The sequence below is a fragment of the Limanda limanda genome, chromosome 1 (assembly GCF_963576545.1).
Source record: "Limanda limanda chromosome 1, fLimLim1.1, whole genome shotgun sequence".
Classification (NCBI taxonomy): Eukaryota; Metazoa; Chordata; class Actinopteri; order Pleuronectiformes; family Pleuronectidae; genus Limanda; species Limanda limanda.
In genome coordinates this window covers 18,278,803-18,306,676 of record NC_083636.1, presented here as the reverse complement: position 1 = coordinate 18,306,676, position 27,874 = coordinate 18,278,803, and the positions used below count along the sequence as shown (strand labels likewise).

The 27,874-nt window shown below is 46.6% G+C and overlaps 1 protein-coding gene across 5 annotated transcripts; it reads right to left on the bottom strand.

Annotated features, from left to right (window-relative positions):
- Nucleotides 1-643: 643 nt before the first annotated feature.
- kmt2e (lysine (K)-specific methyltransferase 2E) lies at nt 644-27,183 on the bottom strand. Of its 5 annotated transcripts, none has more exons than XM_061066065.1 (25): nt 26,870-27,183; nt 18,017-18,201; nt 14,370-14,484; nt 13,458-13,687; nt 13,137-13,276; nt 12,397-12,578; nt 12,258-12,296; nt 11,964-12,164; nt 11,673-11,803; nt 11,420-11,537; nt 11,207-11,316; nt 10,862-11,114; nt 9,829-9,927; nt 7,754-7,825; nt 6,970-7,152; nt 6,370-6,696; nt 5,851-6,150; nt 5,503-5,653; nt 5,136-5,362; nt 4,995-5,051; nt 4,110-4,655; nt 3,440-3,720; nt 3,255-3,334; nt 3,085-3,164; nt 644-2,887 (listed from the first exon to the last, which is right to left on the bottom strand). In XM_061066065.1, the coding sequence occupies exons 2-25, from the start codon at nt 18,085-18,087 to the stop codon at nt 1,841-1,843; spliced, it is 5,040 nt and encodes a 1,679-aa protein (XP_060922048.1). In that variant the 5' UTR covers nt 18,088-18,201; nt 26,870-27,183; the 3' UTR covers nt 644-1,840. The 5 variants fall into 5 exon arrangements, with proteins under 5 accessions (XP_060922048.1, XP_060922206.1, XP_060922129.1 ...); XM_061066223.1 differs by having other exon boundaries at nt 12,463-12,578; XM_061066146.1 differs by having other exon boundaries at nt 14,370-14,481.
- Between the last annotated feature and the right edge of the window lie 691 nt (nt 27,184-27,874).

The window sequence follows — 27,874 nt, the reverse complement described above, 5'->3', positions numbered from 1 at the left end:
GTTTCCGTGAGGCTGCAGCGGTGATTACACAGCAGAGAGTTTTTATTTTCTAAGATCAGAATCACGAGTCAGATTGAGCCTGAGGAAAGAGCAGGTTGTCTTCTAAACCAGCACAGCAGTGGATCTGTGTACCGGGGCCAGTTTAGGACATTTCAAGCTGAGCCAATCAAGTTCAGCTCTCACAGTACATTCCTGTCTGCACCGCGAATTAACAAGAGCTGCAGTGATTGAGCCACGTGAGACAAACTCCATCCACTGATATCATTACACATTTGGACTAGATTTGATATTGATTCATCTGGTTGTTTTTAATTAACAAATATTTCAAAATACTTGTTGAAAATATCATCTTAAACTATATTTAGTCTTTAATCTTATAAATATAGCTAGTTTACAATGATGAAATAGTTTTTTTGTTTTTGGATTTATGGTCAGGTGTGTGCATCCATCCATAACAACCAAGAGCAGTTGATCTTCATTTTACGTGGCTAAACAGATTCAGCCATGAACGAGCTTTCCTTCCGTCCTTGAATGTTTCTTCTTCTTCTTCTTCTTCTCTCCTGAAGGCAGAACGACCACAGTGGATGTTTAACTAGCAGCGGAGACGGTGGCACAAATTCTCCCAGACACACGTCACCACAAGTGGTATAAAACTGTCATTACAGTGATTTATTATAATGAACCATGAAAATAGCCAACCAGTGCAGTGTCTGTGAGTCTCTCCCCTCCACACAAACATACACTCAAACACAAATAATAAAAAAAAAGAAAAGGACAAAGTCGAAGAGTCGGAGGGGAAAGTAAAATAAAATAAAAATAATGCTACAGTCACAGAAACATTCAGCTTTGCCAAGAAGAGCGTTCATATGTACAACGATAGTTCAAAATGGGATGGGAGCGAATTGTACAAGCATAGAAAAGAAAAGAAGCAAATATTTACAACCTGTTCCTGGTGAAAGCTGGAGTAACCACCTATACATTAAATTACACTTTCTACAAATAACCATTGATATTCAAAAATAAACCGCTAACGTCCTACCTGTGGGCGAGACCACTCTGCCTACTTCAGAAGACTAAGAGCACTCGTTACACAAAACCTCTCACACACACACCTTCCTCCTCAAAAGCAGCCACACACACAAACGCACACACAGACACACTCGAGTGCAGCCTCCCGGGGGCGGTGAGGCAGGCTCCCAGAAACGGGTCTTTTTTTCTGACTCTGCAGCGGTGCACAGATATTTGTTGTTAGACAGAGGAATAAAAAAAATAATTGTGTTTTTTTTTCTCTATACAAAAAGCTTTCTCGTTGCTATAATGAGCCACTAGATTAAAACAAAGAAATGGTGTAGAGAGCCGACGAGACGAGAGAGAAGAGGAAGTAAAAGGAATAAACTGACAAAAGGAGGAAGAGGAAAGGGGGGTGGGGGGGGTTTACAGGCTGGAATGTCAATTGGTAAACAAAGTGCGGGGGCCTTACAACGGGAGACCGAACAAGACACAGAACAGAGAGCGTCCCTCTCCGTCGCAGGAAGGATATACAAAACAAAGGGAGGCCAGACAGTGAGGGATATGAGCACCGGGGGTAGACGGGGGATCGTCCATCTTTATTTTTACAGTCTGTCTTGAAGATTATTTCACTGTCCTTTTTTCTAAAATTATTCTGTCCTTGTGTTATTTTAAAAAGTATCCTTCTATCCCACAATCAGCTGTTTTTCCACTGGCCATGTGTTCAGGTACATAGAAAACATATCTACAGCTTATGGTACACGCCCCTCTCAGGCTGAGTTCTCAGGGGCTGCCGGGGTGGGGGGTGCGGGGCCGACAGCAGAGAGGGCGGTCAGTGCCACCCCGTGCTAAGGTACCCCGAGCTGTGGAAGGGGGTGGAGGACGAAGGAGCTCCACGAGTCCCAGAAGGCATCTGGGAGGCGGCGGCCTGGGCCTGGCCTTGTTGAGTCTGTTGGGGGGGAGGAGGGGGAGGTGGAGGCAGTCCAGTCTGCTGAATGGGTGGGGGGTACGTCGATTGGGGCACTGAGGGATTGGCTGCGGTGCCTGGATGCATCAGTGCCGGCTGAAACCCCCCTAAGTTCTGAAAGTGGTGGGGCTGCATCGGGGGGTTGGTTGATGGGGCCGGGGGAGGAGGCGGAGGCGGTGGAGGAGGAGTGAGCGACAACAAGTTGCCGCCGGCAGGAGGCTGCTGCTGCTGCTGCGGTTGTTGGGACGACTGAACCTGAGGGGGAGGAGGCGGAGGGGGAACGGTGGTCAGCAGGAGCTGGTGCTGCTGGATGGGAGCAGGCTGCAGGTTGACGTGCAGCAGGGTGGGGCCGCTCATCGGGTGTGGAGGTGGAGGAGGCGGTGGAGGAGGCACGGCTGAGCTCTGATAGTGCACACTGTGGGGAAGAGTCTGCATCAAGGGCTGAGAGCCGGGGGGGTAAGAGGGGGTAACGGAAGGTTTGAACCCGGCGAAGGGTCCAGCGGGCGAGGGGCTCTGGCTGGGAAAATACGCCGTGGAGACTGGAGGCGCTGGTGGAGGAGGGGGCGGTGGCGGGGGAGCACTCTGTGCGTTATACTGGGGGAACGGAGAGGGGCCAGTCTGAGCCTGGGGCTGGTTTTGAGGCTGCGCAGAGAACAGCGCCCTCTGGCTGCGGTAGGGCGAGCCCTGAGCCTGAGGCTTGGGGGAGAGGAGGAGTGAGGATCCAGGGAAGTGGACCGGAGAGGAGGGTAGGGGGGCTTGATGCAGCTTGGTGGGGGTCAGAGGAGCCGGCTTCGGTCCTGTGGATTTGCTCGCTGGCGGCGTTGTCAGATTTGGCGTCCGAGGTTGAGCGTCTGCGTTGTCCTCCTTCACTGAACGACTCGGAGTCTGGGAGACGGAACCGGGAGAGACGGGCTGAGAGGAGAGAGGCAAAATCAGACACCTGCTGAGAACTCGCTGAGATGAATCTGATCACCATCTTGTAAAATCTAATTATTTAGCTCCAATTGTGACACAAATACTTCAAACCTAATTACTGAGTTTAAAAACATGTAAACAATGTCTTCACTTTAAGCTTTATAATCACAAGTCACAGTCTCATGAGGACTCACTCCGTGGGTTGGCGTCTTCTGAAGACCTGGCGATGGACAGTCTCTGAGTGCAGGCGTGTCACCACCTTCTGTTTCACCATCTACAAGAAGAGTCAAGAAGAGTAAGAATGACTGACGGGTGAAGGTTACTCTTCATCCAGATGAGTCAGTGTCAGTATCTCTATTCTCACCTGTGTCTTTATCTTTGCTGAGCAGCAGCGCTCGTTGGTAGCTCCGCTCTCGGGCCTGCTCCACGGAATTCGACGACGTCCTGCAGAAAAACATTCGGACCATTACTATCATATATGATAATACGAGCTTGATAACAAAATGATAATAAATGTGGTTGTTCATGTTTATTTCTGACAGCACATACCACTGTCCTTCCCCGCCTTCCTTCTCTCCCTTCTCTGCAGCAGTCTCCGCCTCCTCATTGGTTTGAGGCTCTTTTACCGTGACCGTGGGGGGGTTGGTGGTGGCGTTGCAGAGTACTGTGGGAGCAGGGGGGGGAGGAGGAGGCTCACTGGCAGTCTCCAGAGCGACAGGAAAGACGTCCATGTTCAGAGGCGGCACGGAGGAAACGGGGGAGTTGCACTCCGTCTTGGAGCCGCTGCGGCGAGCTTCTCGTTGACGCTTCCTGTACTCGAGCAGAGACACCTGGGAAGAGAGAACCTCAGTGTCATTTATACACAGGGAAGTCTTACATCGAACCACTAGAGGGCAGCATTTGGACAATCACTGACATAATAGACAATGTGATCATCCCCTGATCCACTCGAGTGTGGTACAGAGAATAAGCCCAGACAATGATCATCTGTACACATCACTGCAAACCTCATCATAAATTAACAAACATGAGACTAAGAACTAGGTAATGTTTCATTTTATTGATCAACAGATAAAATTAAATAATTGTAGCAGCTCTGGTACAACGCGTTTAATTTACTTTTATCACACAAATATTGAAATAGTAATGTAGAATTTGTGCAGATTTTAACATAGAGAATACAGAAAGCTCAAAATTATCAGTAAATTAGTAGATGTACCTTTTTCTTTTGTGGAGGGTTCTGTGACGACCCTCCGGCCTCGCCGTTGCCGTCCCCGTTCAGTGAGCGAGTGAATCCCAGTGAGCTACCCTCCTCAGCGCAGGGGTAAAAGAGCTGCCCCTGGCCTTCACTGAAGGGGGCCTGAGCGATGACCAATGGCCCGGCCACTGCTGGGGACACTGCTGCAGTCCCAGCTGCAGCCTCAGGCCTGAAAAGAGCAACCAGAGGCTCCAGAGTGTGTGACGGGGTGAGGTCCCTTAAGTTTGAGTTGACTGGGGAGAAGTTCAGGCCAGCTGCCCCAGACGGGCCTCTCTCTGGGCTTTTTATCCAGCCAGGAAAAGTGGAAGCAAGAGTTTCTGCAGACGAGGGAGCCTCGACATTGACTTCTACAACTCCACCATCAGCCCGGTCCTCTCCGCAGTCCATAGGCTCCGTCACTGGGGGCTGTGGACTCTCTGGAACTGGCAGCTTGGCTTCGGTCGGTAGCACATCCGAGCTGGGAGCCCTGTTGCTTGGAGAGGAGGCCAACGAAGGCGGGCGATCAGCCTGGGAGAGAAGAGAGGGATCAATATCTGTCTTAATGAAGAAAATGAATATTAAACTCTGTAATGTCAAACAACGACATCAGAGGTACAGTCACTCTGCTCTCTTCGTAACAGTCTAGCCATATGATGTCAGAAACATATCCTGCCTCTGAATTTTTAATCTTTCAAATGAAATACCCTGGTTAGACCTTTCATTTTCAAACTTTAAATATTTAATGAGGCAGCACACAAATCTGTCTTGATGAACTGAAAATGAGTCTAATCCAGTTGTAGGCAGGATCCACAATGTTTGATAATCACTGATCCTCGAGAACCGTATTTGCTGCTGTGTAAATGTTACCTCTTGCACACTGGGTTTCCGGCTGACCTCTGGTGAACTCTCCTCTGAAGATTCACTCTGTGAAACCAAAAACACTTTCAGTCATTCCGGGTTTTTCACACATAAAAAACAGATGAAGCCACCTTCATGCACCAGCCTTACCTCCTGAGGGGCAGTAAGTGTCTGTGTTGGGGTGCTGGGCAGGGGCTCCGTAATGGGCTCCTCGGTCCGGGGACGTGGAGGGGTCGCGAGTAAGACGGGCGTCGCGGGGGCCTCCGGTTGTTCGCTCCTGGTGGGCGTTGCACATGGTGAGCCGTAGGGCGTCGAACTCTCGGACATGCAGGCATCTAACGGATTCAACCGCCGCTTTTTCAAAGGTGTGGGCAACTCTGAAAGAAGCAAAGTTTTGTGCGTGCATGAGTTTATATCCAAGCGCTTTCTGAAAACTGACTTAAGTAAGATTTATTTTACATAGGTTGCTTTTATGACCAGGCTGAGCACTGGATACCGAGTTCTCACACACACTGACCTGGTAACAAGCAGATGCCATTATACGGTAGAGGGCTGTCCGAGTCTCCATTGATGGAGGGGCTGAGAGGTCCCTCACAGGGCATGAGGAGGCTATGTCGTCTGGCTGGGCTTGGGGAGCCTTCCTCCTCCAGAGCCTGCTTCAACCATCGCTGTGAAAAAGAGAAGAGGGAACTTCAGTGAAACTAGTAAGACATCAGCTTAAAACAAGTTGCTCTATCCTCTTCTTTAACTGGTCCCATTTCAATCTGACCCATTTGATTAGTTTCGCACAGCGCAAAATGTTTAGTGTTAAATTGGCTGATGCATTCATAAAGAAAAGGAATATTTCTGTAGCAAGATTCTGTACCTTCTTGCAGGAGCCTGTGGTTGGCGGAGTTTCTGGCAGTTCTCTAGATCGCCGTCTCCCTGAAGGGACTCCGGGAGTGGTGGGGCTGCGATTCGCCAGGAATGGGGACGAGAAACGAACGTAGTGTTTGGGCGTGCTGTAGACCTGCGGCGAGCAGGCCATACCTGGAAGGGCGTTCAGCTGTGTGGCGAGTACTTCTGGGTCACTGCTTATTCTCAGTGGTCTCTCTGGGATCGGCTCGGGGGTTCGCACTGCAAAACGGTCCTGCTGCTTATCTCCCACCCATTCGCTGACAAAGTGCTGTTGAAAAGTTTGAGAGCATTTAGCAAATCAATTGACAATTTATTCAATGTAATATGTTGGATATGTTGTGTTCTACAAAATAAATGATCAATCAATAATTGTTTCCAAGTAGCTCAATTTAAAAACAAAGTTGTAAGCCCATGAAAAAAGTCAAAACAAACAGAGTTGCTCAGTAAGGTTGACGTTGCCCGTCCAGAATTAAAAATGGAAATGTACCTTTTTAGTTTTGAAGTTCTTGCTCCCAGAGCGGTTTCTGTCAGGTGCAGGTGAGCTGCTGTGTGGAGGGCTGCAGTCTTCTGCTTGGTAAGCCATGTTCTCAGACTCTAGTGAAGTGAGGAGTTCCCCTTCAGGAGAGTCATTGGACATGGGCTCAATAGACTCAGTCGGAGAGCCTGGGGCCAAGTCCGAACAGGTGCTGATGGTGCGAGCTCGCCGGCGCTGCTGACCGATGTGCGTGCGGTTTCTTGAGAAACTCTTCCTGTTTCTAGAGGATTTGACCTTTGCTTGCTTTAGTCCTGGCTCCTCTTTCACCTCCAGAAGTGGCTGTGATGAAGACAGTCAAGTATTTAGATTTATTCAAAAATTTAAATTGCTGATATATTAGTTTCATCTAAATCTGATGGTTTTTTTTTTTTTTTTAAATATGACTTAAAAGTAACTACTTTTGGGAAAACATTGTTTGGTCAGGGTTAGCAGAACAGAGGCTACTTCAAAAACCAGGTTTGGCTTGTGTGTGCGATTGCTCAAGTATTTATGTCACCCAACATTCAAAAGAAACAGCAAACTACAAGGTTTTTGCTCGCGCTCTGTTCTCACCTGCATGAGAGTTGGGGAATCTTCTGTTTCAGGAGTGGCCGGAGGTTCATCCTTGTAGTCACTGCGACCCCCAATCTCTGGCTTGCCACCGATTCGCTCCAGGGCCTGCTCCCTGCGTTTCTCCCTCTTCTCCATGCGGGCGAAGGCTTGCAGGATGGCCTCCATCTTCCTTTCTTCTCGTGTCTGTAGAGGGTTTGTTGTGGGGGTTGGGGGAAAAGGGGGTGAAGAAGAGGGCGCATACGCATTAGTCCATTAAACATTACCTCACCCACAGAGCCCCAGAGGGAGAAATACTTCGGGTTAATGTGTGCTGAGCAGAAATAGCCTTTTTAGCTGAGTGCCAAGTGCAGAGACAAGTGAAGAAAGTGACCCCTTCTCTTTCACAACACAGGAAACAAAAGGGGAGAGGCCGGACAGAAGCAACAGGAGAATGTTGTGAGGCTGCGTCAAAAAGTAACTGGGACGACCAGACACTTGAAATGTGTCCTGCCTTATGTGTTCCTGTTTGCATATTTGTAACACAAAAATATTCCCAGCTCTGTACATGGAAACCATGGCTACTTCCAACAAGATAAAAAGGGCGCCACCTTCATTCAGAACACCCCCTTTGAAAATACATCTATACCACTAAACATAGAGGTAACACCAGAATTTCTGCATAGGTCAGGCCGAAGATTGGTGTCTGTACAGACGGCACAGTTGTTAGGGTTAGGGTTAGAGTTTGGGGGTGGGGGAGGCTGGTAAATGGGTGGAGTGGGTTTGGCTATGAATGGGTCAAGTTTACCTCCTTGTGTTTCAGTCCCTTCCAGCTGGAAGCCGCCCCGACAGGGAGATGGGACTGCTCCGCTGGGCTGGCCTGAATGTTCGATAAAGAGACAGCCTAGTTTAGATGAGACACGTTTAGATGAGACATGTCCCCCCTAAACAAGGCTTCAACAATGCTGGACAGATGTGAATCCTAACTTTCTGGTGGTGTGTCTTTGTAATATCCTACTTTATAGGACACTGCCAATTAGAGAACTACTTTAGGAATGTACTGATGAGACAACTGTCAAATATTGAGGTAACCTTCTCCTGTTATCGCCTCCAGGTTAGGGGGATATTCTACAGCTGATGTTTTTAAACCTTTGTCAAAGACAAGTCGCAAACCGCTTTATTCTATTTAGTCCTGAAGCAACATGTGTGTGTATAAACTTTTAAGACCGGGTGCGACAGATTTCATGTTCTTCTTAAAGAGCTGGATGAGACATGTGAGTTTTGTATTTAATTATTGTAAAGACGTGTACAAATAAACTAGATTGTGATTTGCTGAAATGTATTATGGGAAATGTAGTGTATATTTTCAACGCTCTTAACCTGCAAAAAAGTTTTTAAAGTTCACACCATGGCTGAAGAGGGGAGCGTTATTGAGGCAGATTACAGCAGTACATCATTGAAGAAAACAAAAATGATAGATTCAGACCCTGTAGTAATATTCACAAATGCTTAACATATCAAATGTTATATTTGGCCCCTTAGCTCTTAATGGGTTAAGACTGTCAGGACTTCTGTTCTTACAGTAACATCTAAGCATGGTCATCAATCAATTGTCCTCTTTGAAATGTTAAACATTCACAGACAAACAGAAACAAAAAAGGAAAACTATGGAGGTTTGTGGCCAAAGTTTTTTAGGTCTCTATTTAATGTTGCACTACAAGAAGTTTTATCTTCATTGGCCTCAAGGTGAAATTTGTCTTGCAGCCAGGTAAAAAAAAACACTGAGCGCAGGAAATCAGCAGCCAAACGCTCAGTTAGCAGAGCATAACACAAACAGCCTTTTCAACCGATAGGCACGTCTGTTTAAGTAGGCAGGATATCAAGCCAGCACACACTGATGTTATCTCCCTCGCACCTTGTCACAGCTTGGATTTAGAACACCCACATGCATTTACTACGCTTGTGATTATCAGCGTGTGAATGCATGCTTCTTTGCTGTAGCCGCGGAGCGCGCTCTCTCTCACTCTCTCCTGGGCCACATTCCATAGAAGGCTGACTATTGGATCTCCCAAAGTCAATGTGGCCCTGGCAACAAGGCTCTACCCTCTGCAGCCGCTCCTCTCTATTTCTCTTTCATCCCCTCTCTTCACCTATCCATCCCTATCTGGCCATTAGCAGAACTGTATGTTGGCCAGAGATGAGTCAGCAATTTAAACTTTGGGTCCGCTGTGTGAAATGGAGCTGACTGCAGGGTAATTTCCAGAGTGTGTGTTTGTGTCAGTACAGTGTACCATGCTCGCCCTGTGGGTGTTTGATCCCATTGCTCAGGGGCATGAGGCTGTTTGGCAGGGATATGGAGAACGGCTGAACCGGTAACAGGGCGTTTCAACTGACTTGACAGTTAATTTCAAACTATAACAAACACTCTGAGATAGTTTCAAGGCACCACAATATTCAGGGTTTGTTCCCACTCACGTGTACGAGTGAGTATGTGGCACTTGGGTTCGGATTTCATTTTTTAACATTGTGACCAAAAAAAAACATGAAAATGAGGAAAATAAAATGTATGACATAAGCACAAAGCCATATAGCTCTGAGGGGACAGAAGAGCAAGGTCGGAAATAAATGAGGGATAAAGACATTTGTAAAACAGCAACAGTGGCAATGGTGTGAGTGCTAGCAGTAAATGATTGATGAAGAGTAGGGCAGGTTTAAGGATGAGAGGTAGAAGACAGCTGCTCCTATCCAAGCAACAGCCCCCTAAGGTCCATGCCCAGTGCAACAGGGGGCATTTAAATTTTTGCTCTTTCTGCTGGGTGGCTTCATTGCTTGAAAAAAAAAACCACACAAACAAAGCTGTAGCCCCTGGCTTGGCACACTTACCATCTTCCTCCTCCTTTCTGCAATCTGCTCATCTGATTCCATCTCTACTTCATTGCTAACGGAGGATTTGTCTTCAAGATCCTCATATAACTCAGGATCCTGTGAGAGAAGGGAAGAAGGGGGGGTATGGCGCTTTATCAAGGCTGATCATTCAGTCTGGCTACAGACTCAAGGGAGACAGGTAAGAGTGGAGGAGAGGGGATGTGGGGTAAAGAAAGAGGGGAAGGGGGGGGGGGTATCTGTAAAGGTACTAGAGGGTGTCACTCTTTGGGGTTTTTTCTTTAGAGGTTCATCAATGTGCACAGAACACACCTGATTAAATCAGGACCCTCTTCCTGAATGAATAGAGGAGCTGACACATTGAGACCTGTCGCTTCTAAGTAATTAATATCCTGTGCTCTGACATCTCATCTCCTCTTCTCTTTCTTTCAGCTGTGACACAACTCTGCAGTTCATTTCAATTAATTCCTTAAAGTCTAAACCATCCTACAACCTAAGCTACATGACACTGGGCTGACGCTTAATGGTCAAACACCAAACTTCAAAATAAACTAAGACAATAATTCGATTTCTATAATTTTCAACTGTTGAATGAACCTTGTGTCGTTAACGTTAAAACTGCTGTTCTGGAAGAGACTCTGTTGCAGTTAACACGTTAACAAACGGTCATAAATGTCTACACTTGCACTAAAGAGAAATACAGTGCGACACATCTCTCTTGCACAAGTGGCACCACAAGTATTGTGTGCTGTAAAATCTGAACTGTGTCCTCAATCATTTATCGGGAAAACGAAAAACATAAGGGGTGATGGGAAAAACAGGGAATTAAAGGGGATGTATACTAACAAAGAGTGACTCACAATGGAAAACACATGCACAGACCATTTTACAAAGATCAAACAAAATGTCATGCATGGACAACAAGGTTGAATGTATTTTAACAAAATGTCTATGTAACACATGAGCAGTCAAGCGCTAAAGAAGAGTGCAATCTGGTGCATTCAGTGTGATGAGCACAACAGTGGGATCTTACCTGGTTGTTGGAGATGGAGAGGCGGAGAGGAGAAAGTTTTCTCTGTTTGCCGTCGCATAAACTCTTGCTCTTCCCCTCGCCGTCCAAACCCATGTTCTGGTTCTGGCCTAGGTCGTCCCGCACCGTCTCCTTGTCCTTGCGACTCCCGCGGCGGCGACCTCCAGAACCTAAGTTCTCCGTGGGCTCCAGGTTGTGCTTGAGCACGGGGCATTCCTGGTTCCCCCTCACACAGGCACAGTCCACCTTGTACTTACTGCACAAATGAAGACAAAGCCAAATATGAAGTCAGACGGAAAAATAACAGCGCGTTTCTGCTTTGATTCCACTTAAATCCTCATAACTCACCAGTTGCCATAGTCAAAATCAAAGCCAATGGTGATCTCTGTGCCCTTGGTGATAGGCCTCAATGAGTAGATGTATAAATGCAGCATGCCGTCTTCGATGACGTGCCGCACCTGAGGGCAGTTGAGCAACATATTAGTAAAAACTAGAGGATAATGGACACAGACAACACAGACGGGATATGACTGGAGTTTTTTTTTCAGGATGTCTCTTTACCTCAGAATTGGGGGTACATGAGCGACGGATGAAGCGTGCTTCGTTGCCGAAGCTGCGAGCGTCCACACACATCTCCAGTCCATCAAATTTTGAATAAAATAACACAAATGGGTACGGCCTAAAAGGGAAAACATCAATCAATGCATTAGTGGTCATAAATCACCAGTGTAATATTTTCATAGTGTAGTGTATTCAATTTAAATTCATGAGATCTCCTCTGAGAAATATTTTGACAACTGACCAGCCTTCTGACCTCTTAAAGAAGTAACCATTGGCCTCAAATTGCTGTCGAAGCATGAACTTTCCCCTGTACTCAATGATGAGGGAGTCTGGGGCCAGGTCTCGCACCGCCTTGAGGATCTTCTTGTTTTTCTGAATTTGACTCTGGAAGGGAGAGAAACACAGACTCTTGTTAGGCCATAAAATTAAATGGTACTCAAATCCAAAGAGAAAGTTATCTATATAGACAGGCGGACTAGTAGAGGTTATGTGTTTGGATGTATTTGTAGAGTTAATACTATAGCAGACTATATGTAAGGTATACCTCCACAGGTGGTTTGAAAGAGGCTGGGTGTGTGTTGTACGCCAGGCTCTTGCCGTCCCCTTGCTCTTTAACACGCAACAGGACCTGGACGTCCTCACTGTACTGATTGCTGCTGGCCTCCTCGTAACGCTCCATCCACGTCTTGATCTTGTTCTCCCAAAGAGACGGGTGTTCTGTTGGCTCCTGCTCTGGAGCGGCACCCTGAAAGTAACAGGATCAGTTGTTGGTGGTTAGACACAAGAGAGGACACAGGATTAGACAGACAGTGGTTATGTGTTGCTTGCGAGAGTTTACCTTTACTCTAGAGGACTTTCTGGAACCCTCTCGGAAGGCCTGAAAGAATAACGAAATTGAAATTTCAATGTTATTTGAAATTCAAGCAAATAATACACAACATGCCTTATTGCTGGTTTTACAAATTAGTCAAGCGGACCTTCTTGGCTCGGGCTGAGGATGCTTGAGGCTCCTTATCGCCACTCTTTTTACGTTTTTTATCAACCTGTTTATGCCCGAGACGCCCAGTCGTCAGGGTGATGGTGGTTGGCGTGTGTTGGAAGGTTGAGTACAGCTCTAACGGGACCTCGTCTCCACTCTCTGTCGCACTGGTGTCCCCATCTGAATAAGCACATAATTACACATTAGTGATAAGAAGAGAGAACGGTATAAAGAAACAAGGCTATAAAAAAGGCTTCAGCTGCCGCAAAGGCTCAAAAACAGTCAGCCCAATGACAACAATGGAAGAAAAGGATTGTCACAGCACAGATTAGAAAGAGGCCGTTAATAATCTGTCCAGCAGGTGTCAGTGTGTTCCAGGCTCAGGCGGCTCAAAATATGGCTAAACCTGCAGGGGGAGGAGGCTGTACCCTGACAGCCTACAACCTGCTCTGTTCACTAACAAGCTGGCCATTTACTGCAGCAAGGAAACAGGCAAAAGCAGAACTGAAAGATCCATGTAAAAACTTACAAAGAAAACTTGTGACACATGGTGTATCTTCCACAGGGGAAAGGAGCTCTCAGAATCTGATAATATTTGGCGGCATACATGCCATCTGTAGTTTATCCAACTCAGTGCAAGTAAATATAACTTTTTCTTGCTCTACAGGTAAACTAAACCACAAGCTTTTATTTACAGAGACTGGGGGCCTGTGTATGCCTCTATGTCGTCATGCTTACCAGACAAACAATCTCGTTTCCTGGTCTGCAGCAGGATGGCCCTCTCCCTATCAAGGTGTCGTGGTTGGCAGCGTTCACACAGATAGGTCTCAGGAATGTTCTGCCTGTCGATGCCCATGCAGTCAATATGCTGCCAGGCACTGAAGGAAAAAAAAATCACAACAAGGAGGTTTTTGAAAAGTCATTGTTTGAGGTTGCTTCAAAGTTAAGATCAAGGAGGTCCTCAGGAAAAACGGACGTCTGCCTCATCAGCTAATCAAAATCATACAAAGCATCTGGTAAACAATGAACAACACTACTTGTGCTAATCGGACTCTTTACCTGCACTTGTCACAGCAGATCATGTAGCCGTCATCGTGGGTGAAGCCACAGATGCAGCGGGTGATGTCAGCCCCGTAGCTGCCATCCTCTGAGGTGCTGAGCGTGGTGCCCCTGGATGCTTCGTCCTGGCCCCCTGGAACAAACAACCCTCCCTCTCCTTGTCGGATCAACATGGAGGGAGGAGGGGAGGCCGGAGGTGTAGGTGGGGGCCGCGCCCCATAGTTATGGTCCTGGCAGGAGGACGGAAGACAAGAGGGTTATGTCGTGGAAGTGATTGACAGTTTAGCAAGTTGATAATGCAAAAAGCAAACACCCAAAATTGTGAAGCATGTTCCCGTTTCAGAGAATGAACTGAAGAGGTTATCAAAGTCTTAATGTACTTAGTAATATGAGAGGGGACTTTGTAAGGACTCAAACTTATGATCGTTTTCATTATCAATTAACTTTTATGCTCTTAATGTTTCCATATGCCTTAGTTAGTTTGTTATTTTGCAAGATTACACAAAAACTAGACGTATTACCAAAGAACTTGAGCTGAAGTTGGTGTCATTAAATATTTGGTCCAACCGACAATCCATGTAAATAAATATCTAACCTTTAGTACGAGTTAAGGAAAATCAAATAATTTGAGAAGCTGGAACTATAAGATGTTTGCCACGTAAGTTTAATCAACTAACTAAATGATTAATCTATTGCAAAGATAGTTACTGATTAATGAAGCTCTCACCTACTATATCAGAAAAATATCGCGGACCTGCCCGTTACAGGTCAATAGGTCAATGATATTTTGGCCTAAAAGGGAGCTCGTCATAAACACTCAATAATTAACAGAAAGGGAGGGTTTACAGTATGAAGCTTATTTGTAAGAGAGTGCGTTGTGTGAGTGTGTGTTGTGTGTTTGTCTGTACTCACGGCATAAGGCAGGCCAATGTAACTGTGGGAATGGTGTGAACTGGTGCTGTAGATCTGGTGTGGGTAGCTGGACTTTTCCACTACCACAGGGCTGGCCTCCACCGATTCTGGTCTGCTGGGCAGCAACACAAACAGAGAACGTATTTTACTTTATACTGAAAAACTAAAAATAATGTTGTTACACAGGGCAACTCGTGCATTGTTCTCATCCAGCAGTGTGAGGAAGTGTGTGTGCATGAGGAAGGGTTAGCAGGGAAAACGCTACGGCAATGACAGTCACATTGACAGAGGGCAGGGTCAGTGTGACTGCTGTTGCAAATCCAGTTAAACCTTGGCCTCACAACCTGAGACAAATAACAGACATGGCAGGTAATCAACACGTGCTACCTATTATTCTCACTAAACAACAAACCCAGAATTCTTAAGCTCATTCATACCAAACCAGTAAATCCACTTTCCCTCAGATCACAGTGCAGCCGGGGAGGGAGCCTGTTTGGCCGTTTGAGACTAACCCACGTTTATTATTACACGATTGGTCTATTCTTCAGTTGCTGAGGGGGAGGCTCCAGAGGAAAGAGGGAAGTAGAGCTGGCGGAACGCATGAGGCATGAGACAAGATAATCAGGTATGAACAGGGACACAAAAAAAGAAGTGAAAATGTGAGAGGCTGAACGTTACAAGATCCACGAGAAGCTTTTGAGATAAAAAAATGCCAGCTATTAATCTGAAAGTCAGATATCCACTTGTTAATGGTTCAATCATGCAAAAACATCTTGGTTTACAGAGTCCTGTTCAGAAAACTTCTCCAAAGTCGGAGACAGACAAAAACCTTTATGTTTTAGTTAATGTGTCAGCGGTTGAACTTCTTTCCCTCTCTGCTCTTTTTTATCTCTTAACGTCCCATGGACATAAAACAAAAGAACTGCACCTTAACCTCTATGAAACCTACTGACGGCAGGTTTACCTGAACAGGGCATAAAAATGGAGAAAAGCACACCAAGCAAACCTGATAGATGTGTACAAAAGACTTGAAGAGTGTAGGAACAGGACGAGCAGTACTTCAGTGCAACACTGTTCAGCTTTACTTATTCTGTAACACATTCTAAAAATCCTATTCAGAAAAGAAGTTCAGCAAACAGTCCCATTAGGAGATATAATAACTAAGTAGTTGGAGCAAGTATTAAAAGCATTCATGAACTTTTAAATAAAAATAGACATAACATACACTATCCCTCATCTAAACTCACCTTTTTAAAAAGTTAGTCCAAAGGTAAAGGGGTGACACGGTACCGCATGAGCCTCGCTCTGCCCTTTTGCTCCGGTTGCATGCCGTAAGAGCACTATGCAACACTTCCTGTGTGTATCGCTGCTCACTGTCAAAGTGAAAATGTAAGTGCATGCATGAGGTCTGGAGGCAGACCCAGGGGAAGGTGTGTGCGAGTGTGTGTGAGTGTGTGTGTGTGAGTGTGTGAGTGTGTGTGTACACAACAGATTATGAGACACCTACACATATTTGTCTAAATGTTTATGGGTGAAGAAACAGTCAGAGTAAAAATGGTGGAGGGAAAGTTTTAAAATCTTACTTGAGAGTGTGCAGTGGGCTGACACACTTACCCCACTTAATCATTAACCAGACTAAAGCCTCCACTTTATAAAACAGAGTGAGACTGGGTGCATTTGGTGCAAGGATCACTCTTTTAGTTGGATCTACAAGTGAAGCAGTGAGTGATATAAAAAGGACTCACAGCGCAGTGACAGAAACGGGCGGCATGTAAGTGAGCCCGCCTAGTCAGTGGGAAGTACGTAAGCATGTTTGAATGCATGTGTGCATACTGTAGGGGTGGTATCATTCACTTCACCACCCCTGTGAAGTAGAAGGAGGGGCTAGAGAGTCAGAGTACACATCAGTGGGAGGGTTGTAGCTGTGCAGTCAGTAATGTTCAAGTTCCAAAACCAACACCTATGGCCTGCGTCACAGATAAAAAAAAGATGAGGGAGAGAAAGACGGTGGAATAAAAAGGAAGTGTGGATCTTGAAGTTTAATTCAAGGTGGCAGCTCCCTAGATGCTATTTATAGCATATAGATGTGAGTATTTAACGAAGGAACAGATGTCATTTAAAATGCAAGCACCTGCTGTGACAGGGTGAAGAGGCAGAGTGGACAAATGTGGAGAATGGAGAGATCAACAGCAGGAGAGAAAAGAGCAGCACTGAACAGCCAGAGGCAACGCCTTCACTCCCAAAGAGCTCTCGCTCGCTGCTATGGCAACACTACGTGTTCTGTCAGCGTGTGCGCGCACGCTAGGCTCTAAGTGTCACCGTGGACACACACTACATTAACCAACAGCTGGTCACGCTGCTGCAGACTTCAGGGGGATGTGGAAAGGACGTGACGCTGTTTCTCTGGTGAGTAGCCAGCCCCACTGTTCCTAGACTCGGCTGGCGCACTCACAATGCTCTACACACAATGCTAGCTGCGTGCGTATGTGCGTGTCCAGCTACGCTCCGTCCCTCTGGTCAGAAGGGAACCTGCGCAGCAATAGGTGGAAACCCCTTTCAACCTTGTTATCTGAATTGAATAAATCTGCAGCAGGCGATCGGACACAGTGCGTGGACGGACAAAGAGTGAGTGAGAGAGTCAAATCAGGGGCTTTCTCCTACCCCCTGTGGTAGCAGGAGAGGAGAGGAGAGGAGGAGGGGGAGGCGATGGGGTGCAGTGAGACTGTTTAAGACGCCATATCAACGTGAGGGCCACCTGTCACTCAGGCCAGTGACCATGGCAACAAGCCCTGCGCAGTGCAGAGGGGAGGGAGGGGAGCGAGGTGCAGATACCATGGCAACACAAGCTGTCAAGGCAACAGCTCTGATGAAGGCAGAGGGGAGGGCGCTCCATCTTTTAAAGACACAGGAGTACCTCCATAAGTTGATGACGTATGTTATTCTTTAGTCAAACGAGAACCTCTTGCTTCATTTATCTGACCAGAAAAAACCACGGCAATGTCCTTGAAAAAACTATAGGAAACCGAGAGGAGGGGCAATAGGAGGCTTGTTGCCATGGTTCCATGCACCATTTCTGCTTCGCTAAATGATCGCAGTGTACACATGTGCAATCATCAAGCTGGAGCATTAGGAGAGGATCAGGGAAAATCATGTGTGCTTCTGTATGCTCAGGCTCAATGCCAGGTTTATTTTCATGGGCAGATGTAGTTAATAGCTGAACGCTCAAAATGTCTTTGTGACGAGCAATAGCTGAGTGGCAGTATAATCAATGAAAAGATTTGTCCATTAGAGCCGATACTGGAGGGGCCTAGCAAATGGACTGCAAATTCCTTTCCCCATTACCGGTAACTGTGTAAATGTTGGAGAGAAGATCTACGCAAAAAGAGAGGATTGAATCAAGCCACGCACAAAAGAAAAGGATGACTGAGCTGCTTCTGTCATTACAGAGGGCTTGTTGGGGCATATTCAAAGGAGAGGAGGGACAGGGGAAATCATATTAGACCGAATAAGTGTCAAGTGTATGTGACTAACACCAAAGAAGGGTGAGAAATGAGAGCAGAAGCAGGGAGAGAGGTGAAAGATTATAGAGCTTGGAGAGAGTGAAATTGACAAGAATGAACAAGGGGTGTTTTGTGGGGGTTACTCACTCTGAGCCCGCCGCCATGTCCAGGTATGAGGTGTCTGCTGTGTCCACCCCCACTGGGATGACTATGCTCATGACGTTCTCTGCTGATCAGTTCTTGTCCTACTGAGTCCAGAGAATGGGAGTCCAAAACACTGAGGCATGCCAGCCGCAGCAGTCATTGCAGACATCTAAGTGCATCCACAAGGCCTGAATATGCAGGAGATGAGGAAAAAGTAGACAAACAATAGAGAGAGAGAGCAAAGAAATGTCATTAGTATTGTGTAGCAACATTTGGCAAGTATATATTAATGATCCCCTGACACACAGGATGATGTGTCATTAGTTTCATTTCAAGTATGAAGCGTTTGCAAGGTTGCATCTAGCAAACCCGAAATTACAAGTTCATAGTGAAAGGGGGGTATTTCCAGAATGCGTTAATTCATACTTTCATACCAAGAACAGTTTTGCACAGGGAAGAGTCAGAGAGGAATTCCCCCTCCGACAGAGACCCGGGTGTTAACTGATGAAAGGCGAGAGGATATGGTTTTGTGAGGTGAAGCCTGGAGCTGCTGCTGTGAACTGCGCTAAAGCAACTTCTACACACACTCTGCCTGGAATGCGGAGGGCCGCACTGTAAGGAAGCTCCCGCCACTAAGGGGAGCAAGAGAACACACGGCAGCCAGCCGCCATGAAAGGAGGCAGGAGAAACGCACACAGAACAAAACACAGAGGCCATTTTTCCCCCCTTCGACAGACTGCTCTGCTCCGAGCTCACACACGTACTCTCATCCTGGTTACACATGCACACAAACAAAATCTAACACTGCAACTGCACACCGACACATCCTCTTAACAGGAAAGTCAATGTGACTCTCTAGCACAGCTCAGGGAAAAGGCATCTGTAAGATCTTCATCAATGATTGATTATATTAGGCATCAGGCATCGACTGTGTCCCTTTGGTCCCCGAGTAGGTGGTTTGATGGATTCATAAATTAAACACTGTGGATAGTAACGATAGGAATATTAAGCCATGTATTTGCGTCTGAATCCAGACAAGAGCATATGTCAGTGTGGCTGCCCCTGATACAGAGAGCTCTGTTGATAAGCGGGATTAGTGGGAGGGACAGATGCCGAGACAAAATAGGCTGGAGGTCACACCTCCGCCTGCTCATGCACGCTGGGGCCAAACAAAAGCTCAGATCTCGGCTCGGGGTGTAGATGGGTTACAAAGCAAGGATATGTTGTGTATCGAGTAGGACCATACGTCACATTTTGGCCATCAACAACAGTGCATCACGCCAAGACCTATCCCTGCATGCCTCTGAGGTATTACACCGACATGTGCCGTGTCTTTCTAGGAAGCCTGTATTCTATTACCAGATGTGAAGGAAACATCTCTCAGTAGCAACAACAGTTTATTGCTCTTCTAAATAGCAACGGAACCATTCGATTTATTTCAATTACAAATTCACCCAATATCACTGTGTGAGCCAGCAGGACTGGTGAGAGGCTCACAGACATGACAGCTGTCATCTCCAGGCCTAATTAATAGAAGGAAGAAGACCCCTGTGAGACTGTGTGTCAGCCAAGGCTACTGGTGGGATCACTTTCAAAATTCACATGCGAGTACGTGATCACTGATAGGTTTGATACCAGGGCTGCATTTTAGGATGGAAGCTGATTTAACCAGAACCATCGCTTTCAACAAGGACGGGAAAGTTTGTCTAAAAATTAAATAACAACCCCACCCACCCCTTTGTGTTATATGAGAGGCACAGTATACTTCAGCACTGGGTAATAGCTTCCCTTCGAAATAGTATGTTAGTCCTCTCGTCCAAGAGGTTCGTCTCCCCTTCAACCCCAGACCCAGTGAGAGAATCCTGATGTCACTACTATGGAATATAAAGCTTACGGTCACACATACACACAACCCCCCCCACCCCCAAAATAACACACAGCCAGATAACCCCTTGCCCTGTCCTCTCAAACATTCCTCTATAAGGAGCCTCTCGTGGTGCGCTAACACACTTGCACTGCAGCGGGCCACAGTCGAGACTGACAAAAGACGAGTGGAAGAAAGAAAAACAAGTACAGTGCAGCAGCATTCCTGACTAAATCTGAGCTGTGCTGTGACTGCCTCTGCCTGCTCCTCCTACTTCCTCTAGAAAAGCTGTCCGTCACTAAGGAGAAATGCAGCCAAAGAAAAGTAAAAAAAAACACATCACCCTCCTTCCTGTGCCCAGTCACCCCGCCCAGCCGGATTTCTCTCCCTACTCTGTGCACTTCCTAAATAAACCTGAGACAGTAATGCAGAGCGGAGGGGAAGGGGAGTGTCGCAGACACTGTTCCTAATTACAAGGAGGCTGGGAAGACCATTTAAAGGCACCTTTGGCCAAAACCTCTGCCGTTATAGAAACACATGAGGAGCGAGGGGTGGAGAAAATGGGGAACATGCAGAGGGGAGGGTGAGTAGATAGGGAGGCATTCAGCGAAAGTGGACAGTAGTAAAAATGAGCCACAGGATGGAAGTGGTTACGGTTTACATTGGGTCTCATCTCTCTACAACTGTTCACCTTTCATGTGCTCTCTGAGGAGATTTCCCTGTGCGCTGTTGGGAGCTTTAGAAATCATCCACAGCCCCTCCATTTCAGGAGGGCAGCAGGGTGGGGGAGGTGTACATGGGGTCTGTCTGACAGTGACGCTACACAGCCTGGGTGGACTCTGGGTGGCAGAGTGGAGCACATAGCGTAACCCAGTCTCTCCTTTCTCCTCCTTCCCTCCCTCAGTGAGGGGACACAGTCACGTCATTGTGTGGGGTATAACTATCCTTTTAAGACAGAACCACACTGAAGTCACGGAGGGAAAACCCATACCATCACACTCAACCCACATAGCTACAGACAACAGCTTAGCTTGCTCCTCAGTTTATTACCACCAATCTATGTGTAACAGTGTTTTCATCCTTGTTTTCGCAGCCAAGTCCGGCAGATTATGTTTCTCGATAAAGAGGAGGAGCAGGAGAAAATGAGGGATTCCAACTGAATCCCACAGCTCCCCTGCCAAGCTGATGTGACTTTACACCATCCTCACTGCTGGCTGCAATGACTCAGCTCGCAAACAAATGGATAAAACAAACTCACACAAGGAGAGAGTCGTACACACAGGAAGCATGACCCAGATGGAATGTAGGCCTGGCCCTCGTGTTCACCGTGCCCACAGTGGGGCACAATGCATCTGCCCCGTCCTTCATAAATCAGTGTGCCCATGGCTGCCAGCACTCCCTGTGCACTCAAGCACTGAAGGTGAAGTCATACATCAATACAGCAGGGGATGTGGATGTTAGCGTCCACACAAGCAATATTTAAGGGCCACATTAAGAGTTGTGTTGATGTGTGTGCAAGTAAATAACCTCATTAGACTGTAAAGGCCAGACGACTTAGAAGTGCTCATGTACCCTAACTAGCAACTAGTACACAATAAAGGCTTAGGGCCAGCAGTGCTGCAGAACAACAAATATCTCTTCATGGTTACATGTTCAGTTCCATGTGGACATGGGACAGTCATTTAGAAGCGCGTCACAACATGCTTGGCATCTGCCACACAGGCTTGTTTTGCAATGGTAAGATGCAAGAAAAAAAAATCAAACCATGTCCTGTGTGCTCAGTTCAAGCAACCAGGAAATGAGCGAGTTAAAGTCATTAGGAAAAGGGTTTGGCAGCTAACCTGGGGCAGCCCCCCCGCAGTCTGAGTAATGTCTGTTCACGGAAAATCGCTGGGGTACGATCTCTCCATCTCCCACTCACTGCTGCTTACAGAGTATCACAGCCGGGGAACGGTGAGTTCTTTTAAACAATTTTACACCAAAGCAACTAATTCACTTCATACGCCATCTCTATATGTGTGTGTGTTTGTTAAAGTAGTTCTGATTTTGCCCCTGGTTTTACCAGAGAGTGACAAGCAGGGACAACTGCAGCTGGCAGCGAATTAAAGCATTTGGGGAATGCATTGTGCAGCTAAATAAAATGTGAGCTATGTGTGAGCAAAGAAAATTGGGAGAGGCTACTGAGCATCTACGGGACAAAACACTAAGAGCCACTCAGGTCCCATTACAGCAGTGTTTGATGATCAATTTCACGCCTGTTCCGCAGTGCCATTACATCACCATCATTAACAGCACATCTCTTTATTTGGCTTATCCCTCCTTGTGCAGCTACCCGTAAATGCAACTGTAACATAGGGACAGCAACAGGAAGAAAGTAAGGACGTGCAGTCCGGCTGCAGCCTCCGGAGCCCCAGCCCTAAAGCCACCTGTCAGGGAGGCAGCTTGCTAGTTTAAAGAGGGATCTGTTGCGGCCCAACTAGCAGCACAAAAACAGGTCACCTGAGCCTTGGCTTCTCGTCCCAGCTGGGATGCCACGTGACTGTGTTGGGCCCCAGAGCTGGCCGGCTTTGTCTCTGGGTCTCTCAGGATCTGGGTACCACACAAGGGTGAACGCTAGAGACCAGACCACAGCCCTGCAGCTTTGCCCCCTTCCTCTGAGGTGAGATGTGTGTCTACAGAGACTCACACTTCACAGACACAGAGATGCGACTGTTTCAGGTATGAGACTTTATTGCCTGGAGACGGGGAAAGAGCATAAAAACAAGGAGAGCTCTTCCAAGTACAGGAAGAGTGTCGGAGAGAAAGCTGATGAGACTGTGACCTTCATCTGCCCTGTTAATATGTTAATACACTAATAAACACCCTGTGTCTTTGCTTGACTTCTTTATTGTCTCTGTTGATTGGGCTGAAAAAATGAATATTTTGTGTTAGGCTTGTGACTTTGTGTCATAGAGTGTGTTAAGGGGTTAGGGCTGGAGGGAAGGTGTGTCATTTGAGACCGTGGAGTCTCCCGGCTGCCTAGCAGAGTGTGCTGTCCCTATGGCAGGGGGGGGGGGGGGGGGGGGGGAGTGGCAGCTCACCTCCTGTCACCATCTCTGTTAACACAGCAAGCGAATGCACTCTTTGCTGCACAAGGGAACCAGGCACACATACAGCCAGGCAGGTATTTAACACACTATACAGAGTGTGGGGGGGGGGGGGGTATCAGGTCTAAGGCCTTTGCTCCTTCACAAGGAAGAAAAAGATGGCTGGGGATTTTGTGTATTATGTAGCAGAGACAGATTGAGTACAGTAGGGCCCTCTTACTCATCTAGCTGTACAGAAAATCCTCCTCAAAAGAGAAGACCCTTTGTCACTATTAAGTGAACCCTATCTACAGGCAGCTGAAACTCATCAAAAAGAACCAGGTCCTCAATGGACAGAAGCTATACAACCGTTCAGGTGCTTAGTGATGTATAAGACATGAATAAGGATACAGAGCCTCCAACCTGCATGCCTATATCAAATGATATGCAGGAGTGTGGAGGTCTGTATCCTGCTTTCCTCCTCCTACTGCCACATGCTTTTGTGGCGTATTTGTATGATACATCAACACAGTGAGGTTGACAACAATACAACACACTCACATAACCGCGACAAAGCGGATTGCAGTCACACAAAAAATATCACATTTATGTGGTTGATAGATTGGATGATAATGCAAGCTTCAGAGGGAAACCTCAGCATACGCACTAATGACTCATTGCCCTTAAGCAGCTTTTAAAACGTCCCACTTTTCACTGAACTGAAATTATCAGTAGGAAACTGAAATGTTTGTGGCAAACGGTTGATAGGCATGAAAGGACATTTGAGCTCCACAGAGTGCCAAAGTTCATCCCATGGGGGTGATGTAGAGGAAAGAAACAACACAGAACATTGTGAAAGCTTGTGAGCTTTAAACTCTATCCTTGCAGCTACTGTTGATTTGGATCCTTCCCATTTTTTGTGTAATTTAGTGTCTATTTGAATGTTTCAGATTTCAAACTCGCTTGACAAATCTGGTAAAATTGAGCCAGCATGGGGAACAACTCGGACACAAACATTCATATTTTACACATATACTATACAGTCCAAAAGATGAGGCTCTGGAGAGACACCGGCAGTGTTTCTTTGACTTTTATGTTCTTTAAATATGTTCTGTGAAACTGGAGGAGATTGTTATATTACCTAAGAAAATATATCAGAACCACAATATCTGTGTCATCTCAGAGGTTACTTGGGTCTTTCTATTGAGTTAACTTCCACCTGGTTTACATATTTAAATGTACTCAAATACACTCAACTATCAAACTATCCCCTTGAAATCATATTCAAAAGACTTTAATATGACAACTAACCCCTCTCTCTCTCACACACCCCTCCCCCCAGTGTTTCTATAAAACACAAAGCATATTACATTTGAAAGGTATTAACCAAAAACAGTAAAGATAAATGACAAAGCTTGGTAGTCGGAGACAAACTGCATAATAGTGTTAACTTAATAAAGAGGATTCCGGGCAGGTGAGAGAGAAGCAAACCTCAAATAGATTTATTTTGAGGGGTGTGTTAGTGTACGTTGATGAAAGTCACTCTTTGTTGTCAAAAAAATATACACTAGGTTTTAAATGTATATAGCTCGTACTTATTGTATGAAATCTCTAAATAATAATCCTCATTTGTCAGACATCAAAACACAAGCAAAGGCATAAACCGTGACGCACGTTACAGGGCTGCTGTGTTTTTCGTTTTTGTGTGTGTGTGTGTGTTGAAAAGACACAATCTATCCAGCCCATCAATGACTCCGTGTGACAAAAATCCCCCCAAACGACGAAGTTGTGTATCTTCCAGGACGAGAATTCCAAATTGTTTGTTCGTATTGTTTTGTCAACTCTCGGCTAAGATACAATAAAATGGCATGTGTTGTGTAGTTGCTCCCCGGTGAGTGTGTCGGTGCTGCAGTCAGTCCTGCCGATAGGGGTGTGGAGGGCACAACGTTGCTATTATGTTACCACACAACTCCCTGGTGCTGACGCCATTTTCAAGGCGATTTTCTCAGGACGGCGAGACAATCGTGTAACCAGGGAATGGCTCGCCACGGACAGAAAACCCCCAAGATTGCATTCAATCGCCTCTTTCACACACTCTGCCTTAAGTATCACCCTGTCGCTGCAGTCTGTGTTGTTTCCAGTGGGCTTCTTTTTTGTCAATTCGTCGAAGGCGCAGAGCCCGTGAGCTAATCGGCTAGCAATGACGGCCTGTCGACATGTAGCAGGCAGGGATCGGAGCAGTGGAACAACCCGAAGTGAACGTGTGTTTGACAGGAAGCGAAGGCAGCAGCTTCACACAGTGACCACTCGGGATTTGTAGCTTATTGGTGGGGGGCCGTGCATAAAAGGGTCCAAAAAACATCCGTGGAGAGTTAGCTAGCTAGCTGTGTAGTGCGCAGTGGGTTAGGGTTAGCATGGCTAGCTAGCAGCGACGCGAAAGTGGATTAATACTTCGCTCGTCACAGGCAGGAAAGAGGGACCACGTTGAGAGATAACTCCTCGGGGGCAAAACCAAAGCCGATTGCGCATTCCTACGGTAATATATTTAAGGTCCGGTGTGGAAATCATTTACGACAATCAGCTTGGGTTGGGGTTACGAATTGTGTGACTGAGGCGAGATGCCCAAATGGAAACATCCCCTCCCCCCACGCTTGCAGCAATTGAACCCAATACACCCCGAATCTAAATTACGTGATTGCGAACTGTTCTTTTAAGTCCCATAACAAAACAGCAGCCACCATTTCCTCGCTCGACATTTGATCCATTCTCGACTCATCTAGCTGTAGAGGCGATTCTATAAAAGCTCAGCCGCCTGTGAGATTACTGCGCAATGGACCCGGGGCATTTAATTTATTTAAACAGCTGACCTGTGCTTTGAGTAGATCTGGACATAGATTTAACACCATATGTCTGTGTACATGCATGTAAAAGCTCATTGTTCCGGCTTTGAGCAGCGGCATTGTAAAGATTTAGCTGAACGGAAATAATGCCCCCTGCTCTGGGGTGAGCAGGATGGGAGCCACCACGACAATTCAAGTTTGCAACTAATGGTAAACGAACGTCGTTCATACTGCGTGGCAATGTTTAAGACCGTGTATTCAAGTACCATACGGTTAGAAGAGGAGCTAGCTCATATGCCAAACGCTGCAACGACGTGCAGAGCAAATAGTATTTGAAAATAAAGCGGGCAACGTTACATCAGGGGGAAACGTTATTTACGTTAAAACGGATCAAATCGTGCGCTGCATTGCCCGCAGTGTCACCGTGTCACACCAGGCATCAAGCGAGCCCCCCTCTGCCTCTATTTATAATCAGGCGACGCACGAATCCTGGTAATATGTCGTATATTGAGGACAAGTTCGCTGCTGGTAATGTTAACTGTTGTTGACTGGCTCTGCTCTGGAGAAAGCGTTACACGTTCTGGGACAGACAATTCAAATCCAGCGTTACCGCTAATGTGTAATAGAGGCTGCCTTAACCACGTTGTCAAACGGACCCCTGCTATTATGGAACAACATTGGCCCTAGATCTTTGTATGGCGTGTCGTGTTTTGCCACACTATAGCGAAAAGTCAGAGCCCTGGTGGGTCTGTGTCAAGCTAATTTGAGCTAGTAGCATGCGCTAGCTAGCAAGTGGTCTCCTGACGTTATGCTTTCAAACTTGACACTTACATTAGAAACTTGCGTCAGCTACTTAGGGGGTTTCTTTTTTCTATGGAAGTGAATACGAACCAAAGGGGAAATAGCACCTGCACACCCCGAACTAACGATATCCACCAGCTAGCAAGCGAGCTAAGCTCAGCTGATACAAGAACTACGTTAGCCAGCATCAGCATGATGCGCCTAGCCAGCTAAGTAAAGCCAACGTTAGCCTTCCAGCTCGGATTTGTGCTCAACCCACAACAAACACTCAATGTGGTGTACTCACCGTTTTATGTCCACTCTGGAGGATCTCAAGAGCGAATAAGGGGAGCTGGGGGAGACCCGTCGCTTTCCACACAGCCTCCACAACCAAAACAATACTTCTGTTCACACACTGCGGATCCCTAGCAAAGCTTCAAAATGTTTGTATTTCAGCGTGTCCCCTATAGAGTTGCTTCCCTAGAGAACTTCCGTGCCTCTTGTTCTACTCGCGGACCCGAACTCAGGCTAAAAATCACCTCGGAACCGTTAAAACTGAGCCTTAGTCCACGGCGACTTTTAGAAATTAGATCCCCTCAGACCAGTCTCTTTTCCCTTTGCAAAAATGGCGGCCCTGCCAGGACTGCCGAGACTCCGCCTCCCCCACGAGCCCCCCTCACTCCCTCCCCACCGCTCGAGCCGGGCCCCGCCCCCTCACACTGCGGGGCTACACTCCCGGTTTCGCAGGGGCAGCGGGGCCGCGCTCACATGCGCGCTCACGGCGGCGATTCCTCAAGCCTCTGCTATTTCTGTCGGTGACGCTCTGGATCTAAACCCCCGCGAGACAATGAAGTGTTATCATAGGAGAGAGAAATGCTTTCGGCTCGTTGTTTATTACCATACGTGACAATCTACTCGAGTCACAATGCAGCGGGTTTCGAGGTTGTTTTTCCAGTGTTTTTAAACATCGATGGCCTCAGTGTGTCCGTGTTATCTTCACGATCAGCTCATGAAAGTGAAGTCAGCTGTGGGGATGTTTTTATCAGGAGGTTGTGTTTAAACTAATTGTTGTTTCCTCTTGTGTTTGCGCTCAGGCTGAAAGGAGGTGGGACACACTCTCAGCCGACATATCAGCATTTAACTGCACATGTGTATATTTTTTATATTCCGTACACTTCAGTATTTCATCTTACTTATTACTACAACTATTTTTGACTCTTGCTGCTGTAATATTGCAAATTTACCCAGTGTGGGACTAATGAAGGATTTGCTTTTGCTATTGTCAACATGGACACACACCAACATTTTTATT